Source organism: Stegostoma tigrinum, chromosome 37 (assembly GCF_030684315.1).
Source record: "Stegostoma tigrinum isolate sSteTig4 chromosome 37, sSteTig4.hap1, whole genome shotgun sequence".
NCBI classification, from domain to species: domain Eukaryota; kingdom Metazoa; phylum Chordata; class Chondrichthyes; order Orectolobiformes; family Stegostomatidae; genus Stegostoma; species Stegostoma tigrinum.
Genome location: NC_081390.1, coordinates 26,123,806 through 26,141,372, shown reverse-complemented (window position 1 = coordinate 26,141,372; position 17,567 = coordinate 26,123,806). Strand labels below are relative to the sequence as shown.

General features: G+C 40.4%; 1 protein-coding gene across 1 annotated transcript in view; it reads right to left on the bottom strand.

Annotated features, from left to right (window-relative positions):
* col13a1 (collagen, type XIII, alpha 1) overlaps positions 1-17,567 on the bottom strand; it is a 222,011-nt gene that overhangs the window by 45,112 nt on the left and 159,332 nt on the right. The window contains exons 20-25 of the mRNA XM_048563494.2: positions 16,063-16,125; positions 15,385-15,411; positions 13,603-13,647; positions 3,238-3,282; positions 1,762-1,794; positions 1,627-1,662 (exon numbers count right to left, since the gene is read on the bottom strand). Coding sequence (XP_048419451.1) covers positions 1,627-1,662; positions 1,762-1,794; positions 3,238-3,282; positions 13,603-13,647; positions 15,385-15,411; positions 16,063-16,125 — 249 coding nt within the window. The remainder of the gene's footprint in view (positions 1-1,626; positions 1,663-1,761; positions 1,795-3,237; positions 3,283-13,602; positions 13,648-15,384; positions 15,412-16,062; positions 16,126-17,567) is intronic.

Here is a 17,567-nt window from a genome sequence, read left to right as displayed (position 1 = left end):
AATGTGTACATGTGAGAATGACATCCATTCTATTCCATACTATCTGTCAGGCAGAAACCAACCAATCATTCAGTTAAACTGATCCTGGCTGGTGTTTATGGTCCAGTGAGTATTCTCACAACTTCTTTGATTGGAACCAGTTGAAAGATCCTTCAATCTCAATTCAGCTTCATTGCATCAATACCTGTGTGCCACAAGGTAGTGTGTTCCACATTCTAATCAATTCTCCAGTGCCTCTCTGCCACTTTTCTAACAGGGTGGTTAGTACTGAGCACAATGCTCTGTAGCCAAACTGGCCTCAGCGTCAATTAGTCAGCCCTTGAGTGATCAGGTGAGAAATGAGTGATATTACGTGCATGCTCACACTGAACTACAGAAACCTCCACATCACCCATGCTGACCTATAGCGAAGTCAATTTTCTGAAAGAAAATAGTTAGCAGTAGCTTTCTTGAGTTAAGTCTTTGTGCAATAATTGTCTCAGTCGGTGAGACTCAGATGCTCTGGCCTCTCTTTCCTGAGAGGCTATGGGAACCTGCTTAAGATGTGAACATTGGAGATTTGGAGGCAGCACTCACTGAGACAGAAAGAGAATGGACATACACGTGTGGGTGACAGGCTTAAACATGTTGTGATAAAGCCTCATTGCAATGTGGGAGAATGGATCTATTTTGTTCAACACTTCTAAGAGTTGACACTGACATATGATGAAGCTGTCAGCTCTGACACTTACTGGATTGTCTCATTATATCCAGCGGATTTTAATTTTTCATGATTATCAGGGATTCTGCAAAAAAACTCTTACAGCTCATTATACGGAGCAGTGCTGGCTATAAAACATGTTAAATTATGAATGTTAAACAGCTGGAAGGGCTTTGGAACTCAAATATCATCAGCTGTTCAAATACCATTGCAATAAATGTCGAATAGAGTGGCTCTATTGCTTCTCTCCAAGTTTTCATTATCACACCCAAAATAGAATCATGAAATGGATATGGTGCAGAATGGGATCATTCTACCCACTGTTTTCCTGCTGGCTCTCTGTGGCTCTGCAACATTTTTCTCTTCAGATCATTATCCAATTCCCTTTTAAAAGCCGTAACTGAATTTACCCCCACCACGGTCTCAGGCAGCACACTCCAGAAATCTAACCACTCACTGGCACCTCTGTTTTTAGTTAAAGGCTTTCCTCTTCACCAAGTCCAACAGTTTAACCTCCATCACTAAACTGTGTGCTCTAAACAGTGACCGACTCTTGACCACTGATGAGACTGAACACAATGAAAAAGATCAGCCCCGGGACCAAACAAAGGTTTGCATGCACATTTCTCAAAAGCAAAAGCATTCCAAAGTGCTGAAGGCAGATACGGCACAAGTGAGCAATTTGGAGGGACCGATGGGAATGAGATGGAGAGGAAGTGAAAGAGAAAGTAGTTGTAAGAAAAAAGGAAAAGAGTTAACTGATCTGACAAAACATTCTGGTTAAAACTGGTAATCTATGACACTTTATAAGTCACCCCGATGCAATTGTTAAGTATCAAATAAAATGCACAAAGAATGTTCATTTTGAAAAGGCATCACAAGAAATCAATAAATTAATCTGCATGTGAAATGATTTGGAGGTCTACCTTTTGTCCAGCTGGTCCAGTCTGTCCTGGCTCCCCCTGTGACCAGTGAAAAGTGAAACGAGAGGAAAAGAGGTAAGAAATGGAGAGAGACGATAACAGACACAAAAAGAATGAATGTGCTGCACTGCAACAAACCTTTAGCCCAGGAACAGTTGAAGCAAGTGACCCCTACAGTTTGAAGACAGGAAATAGAAAGCGTCAGAAATCAGCACAAGGTCAACGCAGTTTATGATATGAAGCAGAGCAATAAAAATGTCAGCAAATAGTTTTGTGACACACCTCAAGGTTTTAGTCAGAGATTGATTTTTGGAGGAAACCCTGTGTATGTTGTCAAGTCAGCTATGTGGCACAGCATGAGATATTTTATAGGATCATATAGATTCTGTCTTTTGGCTAATACATACCCTCAAAATCAATCAATAATGTTGGTTAGACTCCAGAAATCCCTGGGGGAAAGAATGGTCAAAGAATAGATGTCCATTTAATGAGTTTTTCACTATTGTATTGGATACATGGAAAGAGTTTGGACTGGTTGGGATTGGAGGCTGGGAAGAAGGTCAGTGTAATAGAGTTTGTAATGGCAATTTAACTGAGGTGCTCAGGTCAGCAATGGCCAGCTGCCACTACCCACAAAATTAACAGCCTTGCTTAGCACTCAGCTTTATAGACCAATTTCATTGTGAAATTGATTTCATAACCCAACCATATTAAAAAAAAAATCTTACGTCTTATGAAACGTAGCGCATTATGCTTCACATGACATCTCAATAATAATTTCCAACAAGGATCTTACATCAAATTCATTGAAAAGTAAGAGCACTAGTTGATGGTTTACCCCAACTTAAAGGTATTTTCAAGTTAATCTGTTCAGAGATGGTGGTAGACACCACTGGTGCAGGTAGGATTTGAACCCAGACCTCCTAAGTGAGAGGTAGCATTGCTACCATTGTGCTACAGAAGACCATACCTTGATTTCAATTAGTTTAGTATCAATGAATAACCTGGGGAATCAGTTAGCTCAGTTGACTGGACAGCTGGTTTACAATGATAACAAAGTGTGGGGCTGGATGAACACAGCAGGCCAAGCAGCATCTTCGGAGCACAAAAGCTGACGTTTTGGGCCTAGACCCTTCATCAGAAAAAAAGCGATATCCCCAGTGTGGGTTCAATGCCTGCACCAGGTAGAGTTATCATGAAGGACTCTCTTTCCCCTTGCCTGAAGTGACCCTCAGGTTAAACCACCACCAACTGTCTCTTTTTCCCTCTGTAATAAGAGAGCTGCCCAATTGGACTACGGTGACTTTATCATTAACTTTACCAAGCATCATGCTTCAGTTAATCTGGCAAGATTTTGGGAAATTCTCCCCAACATCCTCGGAACATCTTAAACAATACATAATGTTTTTAACAACCTCTTAGAAACACTGCAAAACCTTTTAGAAAATACTGACACAATAAAGCAGCAGTCTGCTTCTAGCTACTGCAAATGATTAGTGGACTTTATAGTGGAACAACAAAAATGAAAATACTTTTACTTTGAAGTGATTTTAATTTTCATCATTTTATTAGTAAGCAAACAAGCTTTGGCAGAGAATTCAGAGTATGGAATACCTTTGCTCCTGGTTTTCCTGGCATACCAGGTCTTCCTATCTCCCCCTATAGGAAACAGGAAAGCAGGGATACCTATCAAGTAACTGGAAAACATTGTGAAGAAACACAAAGGAGGAGTGGTAATGAGGAGAGAGAAAGATGGAAGATCAGGAGGAGTACGATGGTGGGAATGAAGTAAAAAGGGTAAGATCATGTAAGCTGAATAAAGGTGTACTATGAATATATTCCTATTTCAACTAACTGATATCAAACCACTTCAGTGTCAGCTGATGTTATTTGTTTAGACCATCTCTGGCCATATTAGTAAATGAATGCTGAATGTTAAATTTCCTCTCCAAGGCTAAATTGTCAATGCATGATCTATGATTTCTCAGAACCAGGAACAAAAGTCAAATTCACCCAAGATTAAACAGTCCCACTGGCTCAGATGTCATGAAATAGTATTATGGGCCAGTCTGAAATCTGCTAAAACACTGCTGATGGATTAGAGTTCTAGCTGACTTCTACCTCCATGCTATTTCACCGATTGTAATGTCAATACTTTCAATCTCAGAGACTCAAAGGAGTAAGACTCAGTTCAGTTGCCACAGGAAGGCCATCCCACTGCTTGTGGAATTGCTCACGGGCAAAATAGTTGCCCCCCAGCTGAAATCCAACAAGGAAATCATTGGCTATAAGGCACCTGTTGATGCCCTGAGCATGTGACAGTGTCCAATAAATGTAACAACAAATTCTTTTATTCCTCTTTCACTCCTGCTGTTGACACTTGATCAGAATTTTGGTTTAATCCTGATTTTCAAGAGCAGTAACAGTAATAATAAGTATGTTCAACCACGTGTTGGAGGTGACAGCTGTAGTAATACAGATGTGAAAGGGTTAATACTGAGCCATGGCAAAAGCACCACCCACTATGACGAGGTCATATGGACTTGTGGGAGGAGCAACTCTCCATCTTGAATGAGAAAGATCCAACATTTGGCCCTTCTCAAAGATTCTGCAGTAATCTTCGGTATGTTAATGTAACTGGTAACGAGTTGATATAAAGCAATAAATTCAATCTATTTCAATCCAAGACCCTCTTCTGCTTCAACCAGGAAAGGAATTTTCTCCAGCACACCAAGCCAAACAGTTCCCTGAAGGGTGATGGAGGTAGCAGACCCACAGACAATGAAATGCAGGCTCAGTTTAGCTAGACCCTCAATAACGTTGACCTTGTTGCAGTTTGGTGCCTCTATCTGTCCCATACATGGCCAGTTGCACTGTAGTTACTTTTGGAAGTATCTTCACCCGTTGCTGCCAGTGTTTCAGCTTTGTCACGATCTCTTTAGTGTCAATTCAGTGAGAAGAACATGCAATTAACTCTCTAGGAAACAGTGACCAACAGATTACAACATGAACCTGAGACAGGATTCTCCAAACACATGACCACTACAAATCAGAAGGACAAGGGCAGCAGATACATGGAACCATCACCACTAGCAAATTCCCCTCCAAGCTATTCATCATTCTGATTTGGAAATATATTGCTCTTCTTTCAGTGGGTCAAAATCCTGGAAATCTCTCCCCCAAACAGTATTGCAGTGTTACCTACACCAAATCAACAGCAGCAGTTCAAGAAGGCAGCTCACCGAGTCCTTAAGGACAACTAAAGATTACCACTTTCACTTGAACAAAGAAGAAGATTATGTTCAGGAATATTTCACTGTTCCTATGGTGAATTATTTCTAATTCATCCGGGGATGTGGCCATCACGGGCCAAGTGAGCATTCATTGTCCTTCCCTAGGTGTCCACATTCACATAGTAGAGCCCCAGACTGTCTCAGTCCTGTTTCACCCAACAGTCACCAGAAGCACTTCACAACATCACTAAGCCAGGCTTCAAAGGCATCAAAGTGTTGGAGAAACTCAGTAAGTCTGACAGTAGTTGAGGAGAGAGAAACAGAGTCAATGTTTCAAAGCTGGTGCAATCTCTTTGTCAGAACGGAGCTGTGCTCCCACTTCTGATTCTGGGAACACCAAGTGCTGCTGGTACTGATCTTCTCAGGTTTAGTTAATGGCACAGACACTGGAACCTCGTGCTCTATGACCGTGGGGTGAATGTTCCAACTAATGATTACCACCAAACAGCAGAATAAATGAGGTATTTTTACAATCTGTGTTTCTGTCCCTGAAATGTTCACATATGTGCACAACAGCGTCCATTCCACAAACAAACAGGGAAGCTCAACTTTTATAAACACAGATCAAACACAGGATTGACTCTCGCCAGTATGTTTGCGTTTTCTGAAAATCATTTTGATTCCAAACATTGGCACTGAAAAGTCGGAATTTAAATCTCCAGCCTACTGTCACTCATCATTTATCAAGATTAAAATGCCATTTCAAACAAACTATCACAACTCCCTGTTCTTGAAATTGAAGAATAAAGACTTATTCATTGCATGTATAAATATTTTATAGAACACTACTGACTTGAACAAAGTGAGGAACTAACAGCATTTTACTAATGCCAGAATGTTTAGTCTCACATAATTATCTTGCTGATGAAAAAACACAGTTTGAGGCAGAGTTATAATCTTCTGATTACTAGACTGTCTTACAGTCAACTCTGTTAATTAACATAATCTATCTATCTATAGTTACAAACTCCATAGCTAATGACTACCAGATTTGTTGGACTATTATCTACTTAAAAACATGTGCAAAATACATCAGCTTAAAATTCCTACATTGAGATTTAAAATGGAAAACTAAAGACAGCTGAAGTTATTCTAAGAAACATCATACTCAATGGATAATGATGATTCATTTTATTTCAAACAAATCAGATTTTAAGGCAAACATATTTTTCCCAAATGCTACAGAATTTTAGAAAAATTACGAAGGGCAGAACTGTTACTGTCCAATCATTGAAGTCATTACTTGATTCGTAAAATCACACAATTTAGTCTGGAGAGAGCGCTCACACTGCATATTTACTCCAAGTAAGTTCTCTGGGCTGGATCTTCAAGCAGGGGCCAGAGATCAGACATAAGGGGAGCTAGGTCTGGGTCGTGATTCTGTGTATTACTGTGCTTACAGTATGGCCACATGGATTTTCAAAGTTCAGTCAATTAAAGACCAGGGAGAGACCTTGTCATCCAAACAGTGGCTGAGGAGAAGCTGCTGATCTGGAGATAGAGAGGGAGACAGATCAGGAGATGACCATGTCAGTTTGTTTTCCAGTCACAGCTTAGGGGCTTGGGGGGGGGGGGGGGGGGGGTGGGCAGTGTGCGGTGATGGTGCCTCATAATCACCCTCAAAAAAAATCACACAGTCAGGCAGCTGTCTGTGTGCAGCTTGCACATTCTCCCCATGTCTGCATGAGTTTCCTCCCACAGTCCAAAAATGTGCAAGTTAGGTGGATTGGCCATGCTAAATTGCCCATAGTGTCCAGGGATGTCTTGGTTAGGTGCATTAGCCATGGGAAATGCAGGGTTGCAGGGGTAGGGTAGAGGGTTGGGTCTGGGTGGCATGCTGTTTGGAAGTTCAGTGTGAGCTCATTGCGCCAAATGGCCTGTTTCTACACTGTAGGGATTCTATGATTCATACGCAGCGGAAATCACGAAGATAAAACTCGGGCACAGATTAGTCAGAGTTCTATTTTAATGAGTTTGAACATTTTCTCTAAGTATCATAGATAATGACAGTTTAGCCTGCTTATACAATAAATAAGGACAGTGCACAGCATTCATTCCAGGTCCCCTTCCATAACTCATTTATGTTTAATTTTTTATACATTGTTGAATCTTAAGGGTTAAAACTATAAAATACATTTGCAAACTTTGGTATAAAGTCTTCCCATCCGTTGCTATGTGATTTATTCCTCCTCTGCCTGCCAACTTTTTTTTCGAAGCTCTGCTTCTATTTTCTAAATGCGTACAAGTTAGCTATATTGTACGGAGCAGCCAAATAACACAACCCTTCAGCTATCACCTTCAAAATAATTTAAATTTCAATCTGTTCCTCGAGGTTTTGAATTAATGTAGACAGGGTTACTAAACAATGTTACAAATTACGCCAGGATTTCACCATTCAACCCTTCAAGTCTGCTGTCCTATTCAATATAAACATGACCGAACCTTGGCTTCAAATCCGCTTTCCTGCAGATTCACCATGTCCTGAGATCAAAATTTTTCTATCTCAGAGTAACATATATCCAATCTCCTGTGAGAGAGAATTGCAAACATTCACTGTCCTTTGCATGAAGCAATTTTTCCTCACCATCATCTGAAATTATTAATCTTTATATCCTAAGACTGTTTGAGATTCCTCAACTGGTGGAAATTCTCTCTCAGCATCTACCTTATCTTCTAAACTCCTGCGATCAGAGGCCAAATGTAATCAACCTTTGATCATAAGTCAACCCACTCACATCGCCCTAAATGAGCTCCAGTGCATCATTTCCAATGTAGGAGTATCTTTCCTCAAATATAGAGACACGAACTGCACACGAGTTTCCAGGCGTAGACTCAACAAAACCATGGAGCTAAACTTCTTTATTCTTGTACTCCATCTCATGCGAAAAAGACCAACATACCATTTGCCTTCCTAATTAGTTGGTGGACTTTGATGCTAATTTGGTGCTCCTTGTAGGAGTACACTAAAAACTCTCTGAACATTAAGATTTACAAATATTCAGTGTTTCCGTTATGGCAACCAAAGTGAATAATCTCATACTTGCCGACCTTGTACTCCATCTGCCACCTTGATGTCCAAGCATTTCAGCAGCCCACATCTCTGTGTCCTCCTCACAGCTTACCTTTCCATGGATTTTTGCATCATCAGCAAACGTATGCATATCATTCTCAGTCTCAGTCTCTTCATCTCTTCAACAGTACTCTGCTAGTTATGGCCCACCAACTTGAAGATGTCCCAAATATTCTGACTCTCTGCCTCTTGTCAAATGAAACAATCCTCCTACTGTACTAACATATTACCCACAGCTCTAGGAAACCTTGTCTTGTACATTAAGGCTTTGAGCAGCACCAACTCAAGTGCTTTGAGGAGATGGAAGGATACTATACCTGTAAGTCCAGAAACTCAGCAGGTCTGGCAGCATCCATGGAGAGAGAAACCGAGTTACTGCTTCTCGTCCAGTGACCCTTTGTCAGAACTGTTTTTGTTTCGGATATCCAGAATCTATAGTTGTTTGTTCTACATCGACCAGTATTTCTGTACTGGTGAAATGTCACAGACGTGAAAGATTTACCTTATTTTTCTCTCCACAGATGTTGCCAGACTTGCTGAGCACTTCCAGCATTTTCTGTTTGGATTCCAGATTTCCAGCATCCACAATTAACACACTTTCCTATTAGGAATGCCTGACAGCTGCTTAATGTGGAACAAAGCCTAGAGACAATAGCAAGAATGAATATGAAACTTATTTTCTCACCATATGTATATCCATTTAAGAATATGGGGAAAATGGGGAACAATACATCAACTGAACGATTCATGTGGAAGAGTTTTTATAATACATGTTCATTTTCCAATTTTTGGTGTGGCTTTCAAAGACTATTACGTTTACAGTTTATATCTTAAGGTTTTGTGGATATTTTGTTTTCTTATTTTATTTGAAAAGCTGCAAGAACAGTAAGAAGGATTTAAATATTTATGCATTTAGCAAGTGCAATCCTTCCACTTGTTAGCAATACTTTGTCCAACTAATGGGGCATTGACAACTTGTCCTGCAATTTCTCACTACCCTTAACTTATGCCATAATTTCCACCCTTTGAATCAAGAAAAGTTTACAGCAACATTCAAACCGAAGGCATCCAGCAGGGTAATTCTGAGACTTAATGTCCCAAGATTCTGGCTGGGAGTCACAGCAAATTACTGGACCACCAGCATTGATGTGGTTGACTACAATATTGGTTCCAACGCAATTAGTTTGAAAAATTTTGGCCAAAAGTTTGGGATTTGTGCTGCTCTCTGCTTCAACTATTTCGCATGGTTGACCAGTGGCAGATTTGAAACAGTGTTATAACTAGAGTTCAGGGAAGTAACAAGGGCAGCCATCCAACATGCCACAACAACACATTCCCAAAGGTTTAGACTTATTATTTTAAACGGTACAAGTCCATTTTCGATCAGAATGTTGGGGTTGTTTTTTGATCAAGGAAATTTTGGCCCAGATGGTCAGAAATTTGCCAGAATTGAATCTCAATAATAAACAGGTTTTTAAAACAGATTTAGTTCTTGTGTAATCGAATTTTCTGGACATGCTTCATTCTGTAAATATAAAGCACTTCATTGCTAACTATTATCTCTCAAGCAGAGAAAGGTCAGGGCTTGGATCACCACTGATTAGTACATTAATAATGAAAAGGGTTTCTAAACGGTTCTTTTCGGGAAGTTGCACCATCTAAAAATACTTCAATAAGATGAACGCAGGAAGTTTTGCTTTCTCCTGGCCCACAGTCAGGAGGCATGGTCTCAGTGTAAAGAGCAGACCATTTAGGACTGAGACGAAGTAGAATATCGTCATTCAGAGGATGGCTAATCAATGGAATTTTCCACCCCAGAGAATTGAGGAAGCTCAATTATTGAGCATGTTCAAGTCAAAAAATGATAGATTTCTAGGTATTAAAGACAATAAAAGGATAATGTCTGCATGCAGGGAGTGATGTTGAGGGAGGTGATCAGCTATGACCCAGAACAGCAGAGCAGGTTCGAAGGGATGAATGGCCTGGTGGAAAACAACAGGTAAGAAAGCTATAAACTGAAGAAGATCGTGAAAAACGTTTGAAAGGCCTTGATGAAGGATGTTAAATAAGTTACCATTTTGCATTTGTATGAGTCAATAAATTATTTATGTTCAATACGTTAATATTGAGAGTGCCTAAGAGATTGTGTTGACGTGGGTATTAAAGTGTGTGGGGTACAGGCATCAGTAGGGACAGCTGCTGAAAGTGCAGGTGAAACGATTTACGCAAAGTTTCTTTTCCAATTGCACCAACACAAATATCAAATGGTGCCAGCAGGTGGCACTCTTAGAACATGAGCACGAACAACCAGACATCAAGCACAAACAGTGCCTACAGTTATCTCCAAAATACAGTTCAACACCAGAAATGTTGCATAACCCAGTGCCAAGTCCCATTGTTTAAAGATAACTAGGCGCAGTATCTCAGTTTACAAATTCTAATCATTCTGAATTCAAAATAAGTCCATGTGACCTCTCCTTAGGCTTTCACTTTTTCATTGTGGAGCAACTGTACCAGATCTCAGCAACTAGTCACATCTCTCAGTCGCTTCGATGTATCCTGAAAACATCAGCGGTGCCACCTCACTTTCTCTGCCCAATTCCATCATGCGGTGTGCCAGCTGAGCCAGTACACCGTGGAACGGGACAATCGACTTCAAAGTTAACTCAACTTTTTCTCACACCAACACGTTATAAGCTTCCAAACCTGAACTTGAGTGCAGGTCCAACAATACCCAAGAAAGTCAGCACCATCAGGGACCAAGCAGCCCGCTTGATCAGCACCAAATCTACCACCTTCAATATTCACTCTGCTCAGCATTCAGTTCAGAGCGGCAGTAATGTGAACCATACAGGAGCTGGAGTGCAGCAACTCTCTGCAGAGGCACTGCCAGCACCTCGTGAGCCTAAGATCTTCAGCCCCCCCCCCCCCCCCCCCCCCCCCCCCCCCAGCAGTCCAAGGGAAGCAGATACAATGGAACGTCCTCTTGACTTGGAACTATACTGCTGTAACTTCATGTTACCGGGTCAAAATCCCTAAAGGGCCCAATGGGTCTACGTACAGCACATGGACTGCAGCAGTTCAAGGAGGCAGCTCACCCCCACCTTCTCAAGGGGCAACTAGGGATGGTCAGTAAATGCTGTTCTTGCCAGCAATACACATTCTTTGAATGATAAAGAATATGCTCCAGATTCTCAACGCACATATTATCATCATCAATACTGAAATTGGAGCTCCCGATTGAATCAGAAATTAACTCCATGTATGGAGTAAATGGGCTGGTATGAAATGGGGCCAAATATTCACCCATCATTATCTGCTTTAATTGGATGGGATACCACTATGATCTCTCAAAAGATCACACGGAGATCATGTAACTCGGGATGAAATTACTCAATAAGTCAGCAGATAAAAATAACAACTCTAATTTTCATAGATATTTAAACTGTTTCACTCAGGAAGGTCACTGTCCTCCAGCTCACTGCAGTTAGTCAGACATTTAGCTTCACCAGGTGAAGCTAGCTGAAGCAAAACTACAAGGTAGCTACATTTACTCTGAGCTTGATTTGAAAAAGAAAAACAAAGAACTTGCATTTATACAGCACCTCCCACATCCTTTGACTGTTGGAGTGTTTTACAGCCAAAGTGCATAGTCACTGATGCAAAGTAAGAAATGTAACATATCTGGATGTAAATTATCAGCTCAGGTTTCATGGTACTCTGTATATACATCTCTGTAAAGTTACTACGATAGATACGGTCTTGCTAATAGGACACTCCGAGATGGGATCATCATTATTGATTAAATGTCGATAGTAAGGGTTAATTTTATGGTTTTTGGCTTAACTGCAAATTGCTTTGACTTTTCCAGAGGAATTCTTGCCATAAGGTCCAGTGGAAATTTCTCACTATATCTTATCAAATGAGCCTTATCCTGCTCTTTGATGTGTCTCACATCCGATTCTATCTCCACCATACCATGCTCCACCCCCAAAACAACTCATCACTCAGTGGCTATTCACCCAAAGATCAGCATCCCTGGTCATTAAAAAGGATGCCATCTACCAGGTGAATAGTGGCATTCCCTGAAGCTGCACTGCTCGGTCAAGAACGGGCTCTGAGCATGTTGGAAAAGGAGAAGGTAGCGTTGAGATTTTATGCCACGGATCAGGACATCCTGATCAAGGGGAGCTGCAAAGGAAAAGACCGTCCCACCAGAGGACTGGAACAGGACAGCACGCCACCAGACCCTGGCCCAAGGTGGCCACCTGGTTCCATGCCTTCTTGATGGTCCACAGGAACAGTCAGCAGTACTGTAAAAAGCTGAATGACCTTTTCTGATTTTGCCTCAAATCTCACCATTGCCCAAATTGCTCTGAGCCCTATAAGATTCTGTAGCTGGACATTCTCTGTGAATATTAGGGTCTGTGACTGACGGATACAGAGACACACAAAAGCATACAAATTATGCTATATTCAATCTTGTGTGACAAGGGAAGGTTTTTTAAATACACAAATTAGAAACTCTTAACACTCAAGACTCTGAAGCTCTTATCAAAAGTTATCATTTCAACTTTGCATCCAGCAATAATATTAATAACTAACAACATCACATGTAACACAGATCAAATACATCACAGAGCAATCCATACACTTGACTCAGAGATAGTAGGAACTGCAGATGCTGGAGAATCTGAGATACCAAGGTGTGAAGCTGGATGAACACAGCTGGCCAAGCAGCATCAGAGGAGCAGGAAAGCTGGCATTTCGGGCCTCGCGCCTAAGGAAGGGTCGAGGCCCGAAACGTCAGCCTTCCTGCTCCTCTGATGCTGCTTGGCCTGCTGTGTTCATTCAGCTCCACACCTTGGTATCTCACACACTTGATTGCTACTTTCAGAGACAAACACATTCAGATGTTGTCCATTTGTTATTTTATTTGAAGATGTGAAACAAAACAGATTAAAGCCTGCACTGGGATGGACAGAGGGATATTACATACACTAGGTTAAACCACTAATGTCACTAGCAGCAGATTCTAAACCAGAAATAGGTCCTGGGAAACTACTACACCATGATTGTTCTGGTAACTTCCATAGGGAGACCATTTTCAAAACAGTTTTTTAAAAAATTACAAAGACAAATATAAGCCCGAAAGTAATAAGCTGCAGATATTAACAATAGAACACTGTTTGCCTGGAATTAGCTTGTCCATTATTTGTCAATAGAAGAAATAATTCTAAATCAAATATATGAATACTCCTCTTCATTTAATGGACAAAGGATTTTCCGATAGATTATTTCTTTGTTGTTTGAAGACCAGCAATGGTCCAGTATAAATCTGTGCTGTACTGAAAAAGGTTACATGAAATTTCATATTGTTCTTAACATGTTCAACCTGGCATTATTTTCCAATAATGAGCCTCGTGACAGAACATTTGCTTCCAATTTTTCCAAGTGATTGGCAGAAAGGAGGAAAATGAAAAGTTTTCAATCCTAAGTCTTAAAGCAGTACCTGAGCATGCATTAGTTGCTAAGTATTAGTGATCCTGCAGGACATTTGTGAAGCTGGAAGCTCACAATAATAATAAAAAATACTGAAGCAAGATATAAAGCTACCTTTTCTCCTTTAGCACCAGCACTGCCAGCTTCACCTGGTTCTCCCTGTTGGAGGGAGAGAATGAGAGCTTAAGTGAAGTAAAGAAGAGGAGTGAAAAGTAGTCACATGCAAGAGAGAGACTGTTGATGAACAACTGCTGCATTTGCTCCTTGCAACAAAAATACAGCAGTGAAAGAGAAACGCACAGCAGGTCAGTCAATATCAGTCAACAAATCTTTAACCTCCCCAATAGGGAGCAGAGTCTCCATTTACTAACATTGTTCATTTCTGTCCTGTTGCAGAAGGCGGTGGTTTTGGAGTCAATATCAAGTGCAAACAATAGGCTGGCAATTGATAAACAATCCGATACATTGCCCATCCAGAACAGAAACACACAATTTCCAGTTTCACACATTGTTTTTCCAGGTGGATGAAACAGGTAGGGGCCTGGTAGATGCATGCAATTGACATCAAAAAGTCAGAGTTGGGTTTCAGTTGAAGCCATTGGCCATTCTTCACCAGCTCTGCCCCCACTCAGTGGTCTGCAGTGACCCTTCTGGGGGCAGAAGGAATCCTCCTGTAATGAAGCAGGTGGAGCAGATGGATTGACTTGACCCAGACTCCTCTGTTGGCCCAGCCAAGCACTCCTCCTCCTGTCTGGTGCCATATCCAGAATGTCCCCAGGAGACTATGTTTTCTCTCAATGTCAAATGGAAGTCGAGTTGTCTCTACAATGGCCAACTAAAGTACAATGCTGATTTTACATCCAGGGCACAAGTTTAAATTCAATTAAGAAAAGTACACCATCAAATGTTAATCTCCCTGTATTATTGGAAAAAAGACATTTTGTCAAACTTCCTTGCCCTATACTCTACAGGAGAGTTTGTAGGAATACTAATTTAAAGGGAAAAAAAATTAAACAGAATGAGAAGAGACTGCTGAAAATTCAGTAAGTGGGCTCTGATTGGTTGAGGTGTTACCTTGGAGAATACACCAGGTAATGACAATTGGCAGTTAATTGTCAGTCTTCATTTAAATTTTAAACTAGGTTGGCTCTATTTGATTAAGGCTTGGAAAAGCTTCAACAAAATGTGTCTTTTTTCAGTAACTGTCAATTCCATACGACCAAACAACCATTGGTATATTCCAGTTTCTGTTTGTTACGGATTGACATGCATGACTTCAGCTTTCAATGTTTGGTGCCTCAGAAATTACAGCAAATTTTTGATTAGACTTTGAGCATTGCTCCAAAACATTTACTCAACATTGAAGAAATCACTTGAAAGTAAAATACGGCCAAATTCTTCTAGTTTCAAGGTTTTTAATTTGAATAACGTTTTCACTTCCACTTAAACTGTGCAACATAAGCACAGACTTTCTTGAAATTTCTTAAATATTATTGAATAAATTGCTCCTTTTAAAATAAAACACATTGTATTAATGGAGTAGGTAATTATCACTTAAGCAGTGGTTTACCAAAGCAAGGATGTAGGAGGAGGAGAGTGTGGAAATGAGTTCCAGACAACAAACAACAGTAAAAGCAATGTGAAAAATGCAATTTCAACATGACTATAGAAGGTGGCATCTGAGAAGAGTACTTGTAAATTTTATTACACAGCACATAGGGGTGCATGCATAAATCCCAATTTAACTGGAATGCTACAAGTCAACACTTACAGCACATAAATACTCTCTCTATTAGACAGTCTAGTTTTGTTTGAAATTGGTTTGATTCAGATTAGTAGAAAAGGTGAATTTGATTAAGACAGATGCAAGGAGAGACTTGGTTTTTATTTTAGTACCTTTTGTCCAACGTTGCCTTGTTCTCCCTGTGAACAGAAATTTGAAAACCAGAAGGAAAGCAGAGATAAGTCACTTTGCAGAATGCAGACAGAAGCAGGAAGGAGAATGAGGTCAGCTCATGGACCAAGCACAGCTGAGAGTTTGGCATGTTGCAGCCAACTGAGATAACACACATGCACATGCGCGCGCGCGCACACACACACACACACACACACACACACACACACACACACACACACACACACACACACGTGTGCACGCACACACACGCACACACACATGCACGCATGTGCGCGCGCACACACACCGCGCATGTACACACATGTGCACGTGAACACACACGCACGTGCACACACACACACAGACATACACACACACACGCCGCACACACGACGCTTTAAACGAAGCAGCCTGAAAACGTTTAGGGATCCAAACTTAACATCTTTAAAACATACAACATAAACACACTCAATCTGCTTGATTTAGTGAAAATGTAAGTCTATTAAATGATGAGCCGAGGTTTTTGCAACCAGATAACAATAGCACCCTCTATTATGAGATTTTATTTACTGTCAAAAAAGTTGCATTAGTGATTCCCAATAACGATGAAGTCATTAATTGCTAGTATTTGGTAAATCAAACTTTCAGGGACTCTTGACCATGCCTCCAATCTTTACCTTTCGCCCTACAGATCCAGGCAGGCCTGCTGGACCAGGAAGTCCTAGTTCACCAACCTCTCCCTGAGGGACAGAAGAGAAAAATAGGGAGAAGGTTGAGAGAAATAACTTGAGAGCACTTCACGATGAAGGGGTAGATGGACAGAGTGGAACCTGTGAGAGAAAAGGCACAGAAGAAATCCAGATAGAAGATGATTGAGGGGTCAGTGAATATAGATCTTTAAAATTTGAATTCTATTTATGGGGAAGAGCAGAACAAGGGACCATCAGTAGAAGATGACCACCAACAAATCCAACAAGGATTTCAGCAGAGATTTCTGTATTCAGAGGATGTTGACAGCGGGGAATTTGATTCGACAGGAAAGTCACAACCAAATTTAAAAGAAAGTTGAACAAAAACGAGAGAGCATGGATTTGAATGATATAGACTTCAACTAAGACTATTTATAGGAGAACAGACAAGTTGGGCTGAATGGCCTGTGTCTGTGCTGAAAATTCTGTTTGATTCTCTCTAATTTCGATAGTTCTGCAAAAAAAGAAAATCTGCTACATCTGTCAATATGATTTCTAATCTTTCACATGGTTTATGATCAAACTGCACCCATTTCTTTCCTGCTGAAGTTATAATTATTGAAACAAATTACCAGATATTTAGAAAGTATGTTTCCAGAAAGAGGCATGATCAAAGTAAATTATAAATCTATTAATTCCAAAGGGACAGGCTGCTCCTGGATGTGAACATGTCCAAATAACTTGTCATATTTCTGGCAATGTAAGGCCCATAGTGAAATAGCTTTTTATAAATAATAGGATTAAAAAGTCACAGAAGGTTTTGCAAAGAACATGTTACACTCTTGTAGATGCAGAATAGAAAGTGAAAAGGTAAAAAGGGCACTGGTGTATCTGTTTTCTTCAGTGATAATCCCATCACAAATTAAACAAATTAGCCCCACACCGACTGGATTTCAGGCTTGGCACATGAATGTTACTAATTTCACAAATGTTCCTAACAGACAACACAGAGCTCTGACAGACTACAGATACACCACAGATCCCAGTTTGAAAAAAGACAGTAAGTACACACAGTGGTATTACTCTCACTGTTAAGTATTATACCACATCATACGGACAGCAATGGGCTATTTCAATTAAGGATACCCATTCCATCTCCTGCTCTTTATCCTCCTTTGGTTAACCCACTTCTACGTCCTTTCCATTTACTGTGTTACCATGGGGAAGGAGATTCCCTAGGCACGGGTGACATGCGAACCTCAACATTCCATTCAATTGGCACTCAAAAGACATCCTCATAAATATTCAATTTATATTATAAACAATCCGAGAAGTTTTAGGGGAAAAAAATAACATGCAAAGTGGATCACTGGACAGCATTTACTTCTTTGAATAATCTCATCTTTTAAACCCAGGTCTATTTTTCCTCTTAGCGATGAGCCAATGAAATGATACCTGTAAAGATTTCATTGACAAATGAACACTTGAAGATG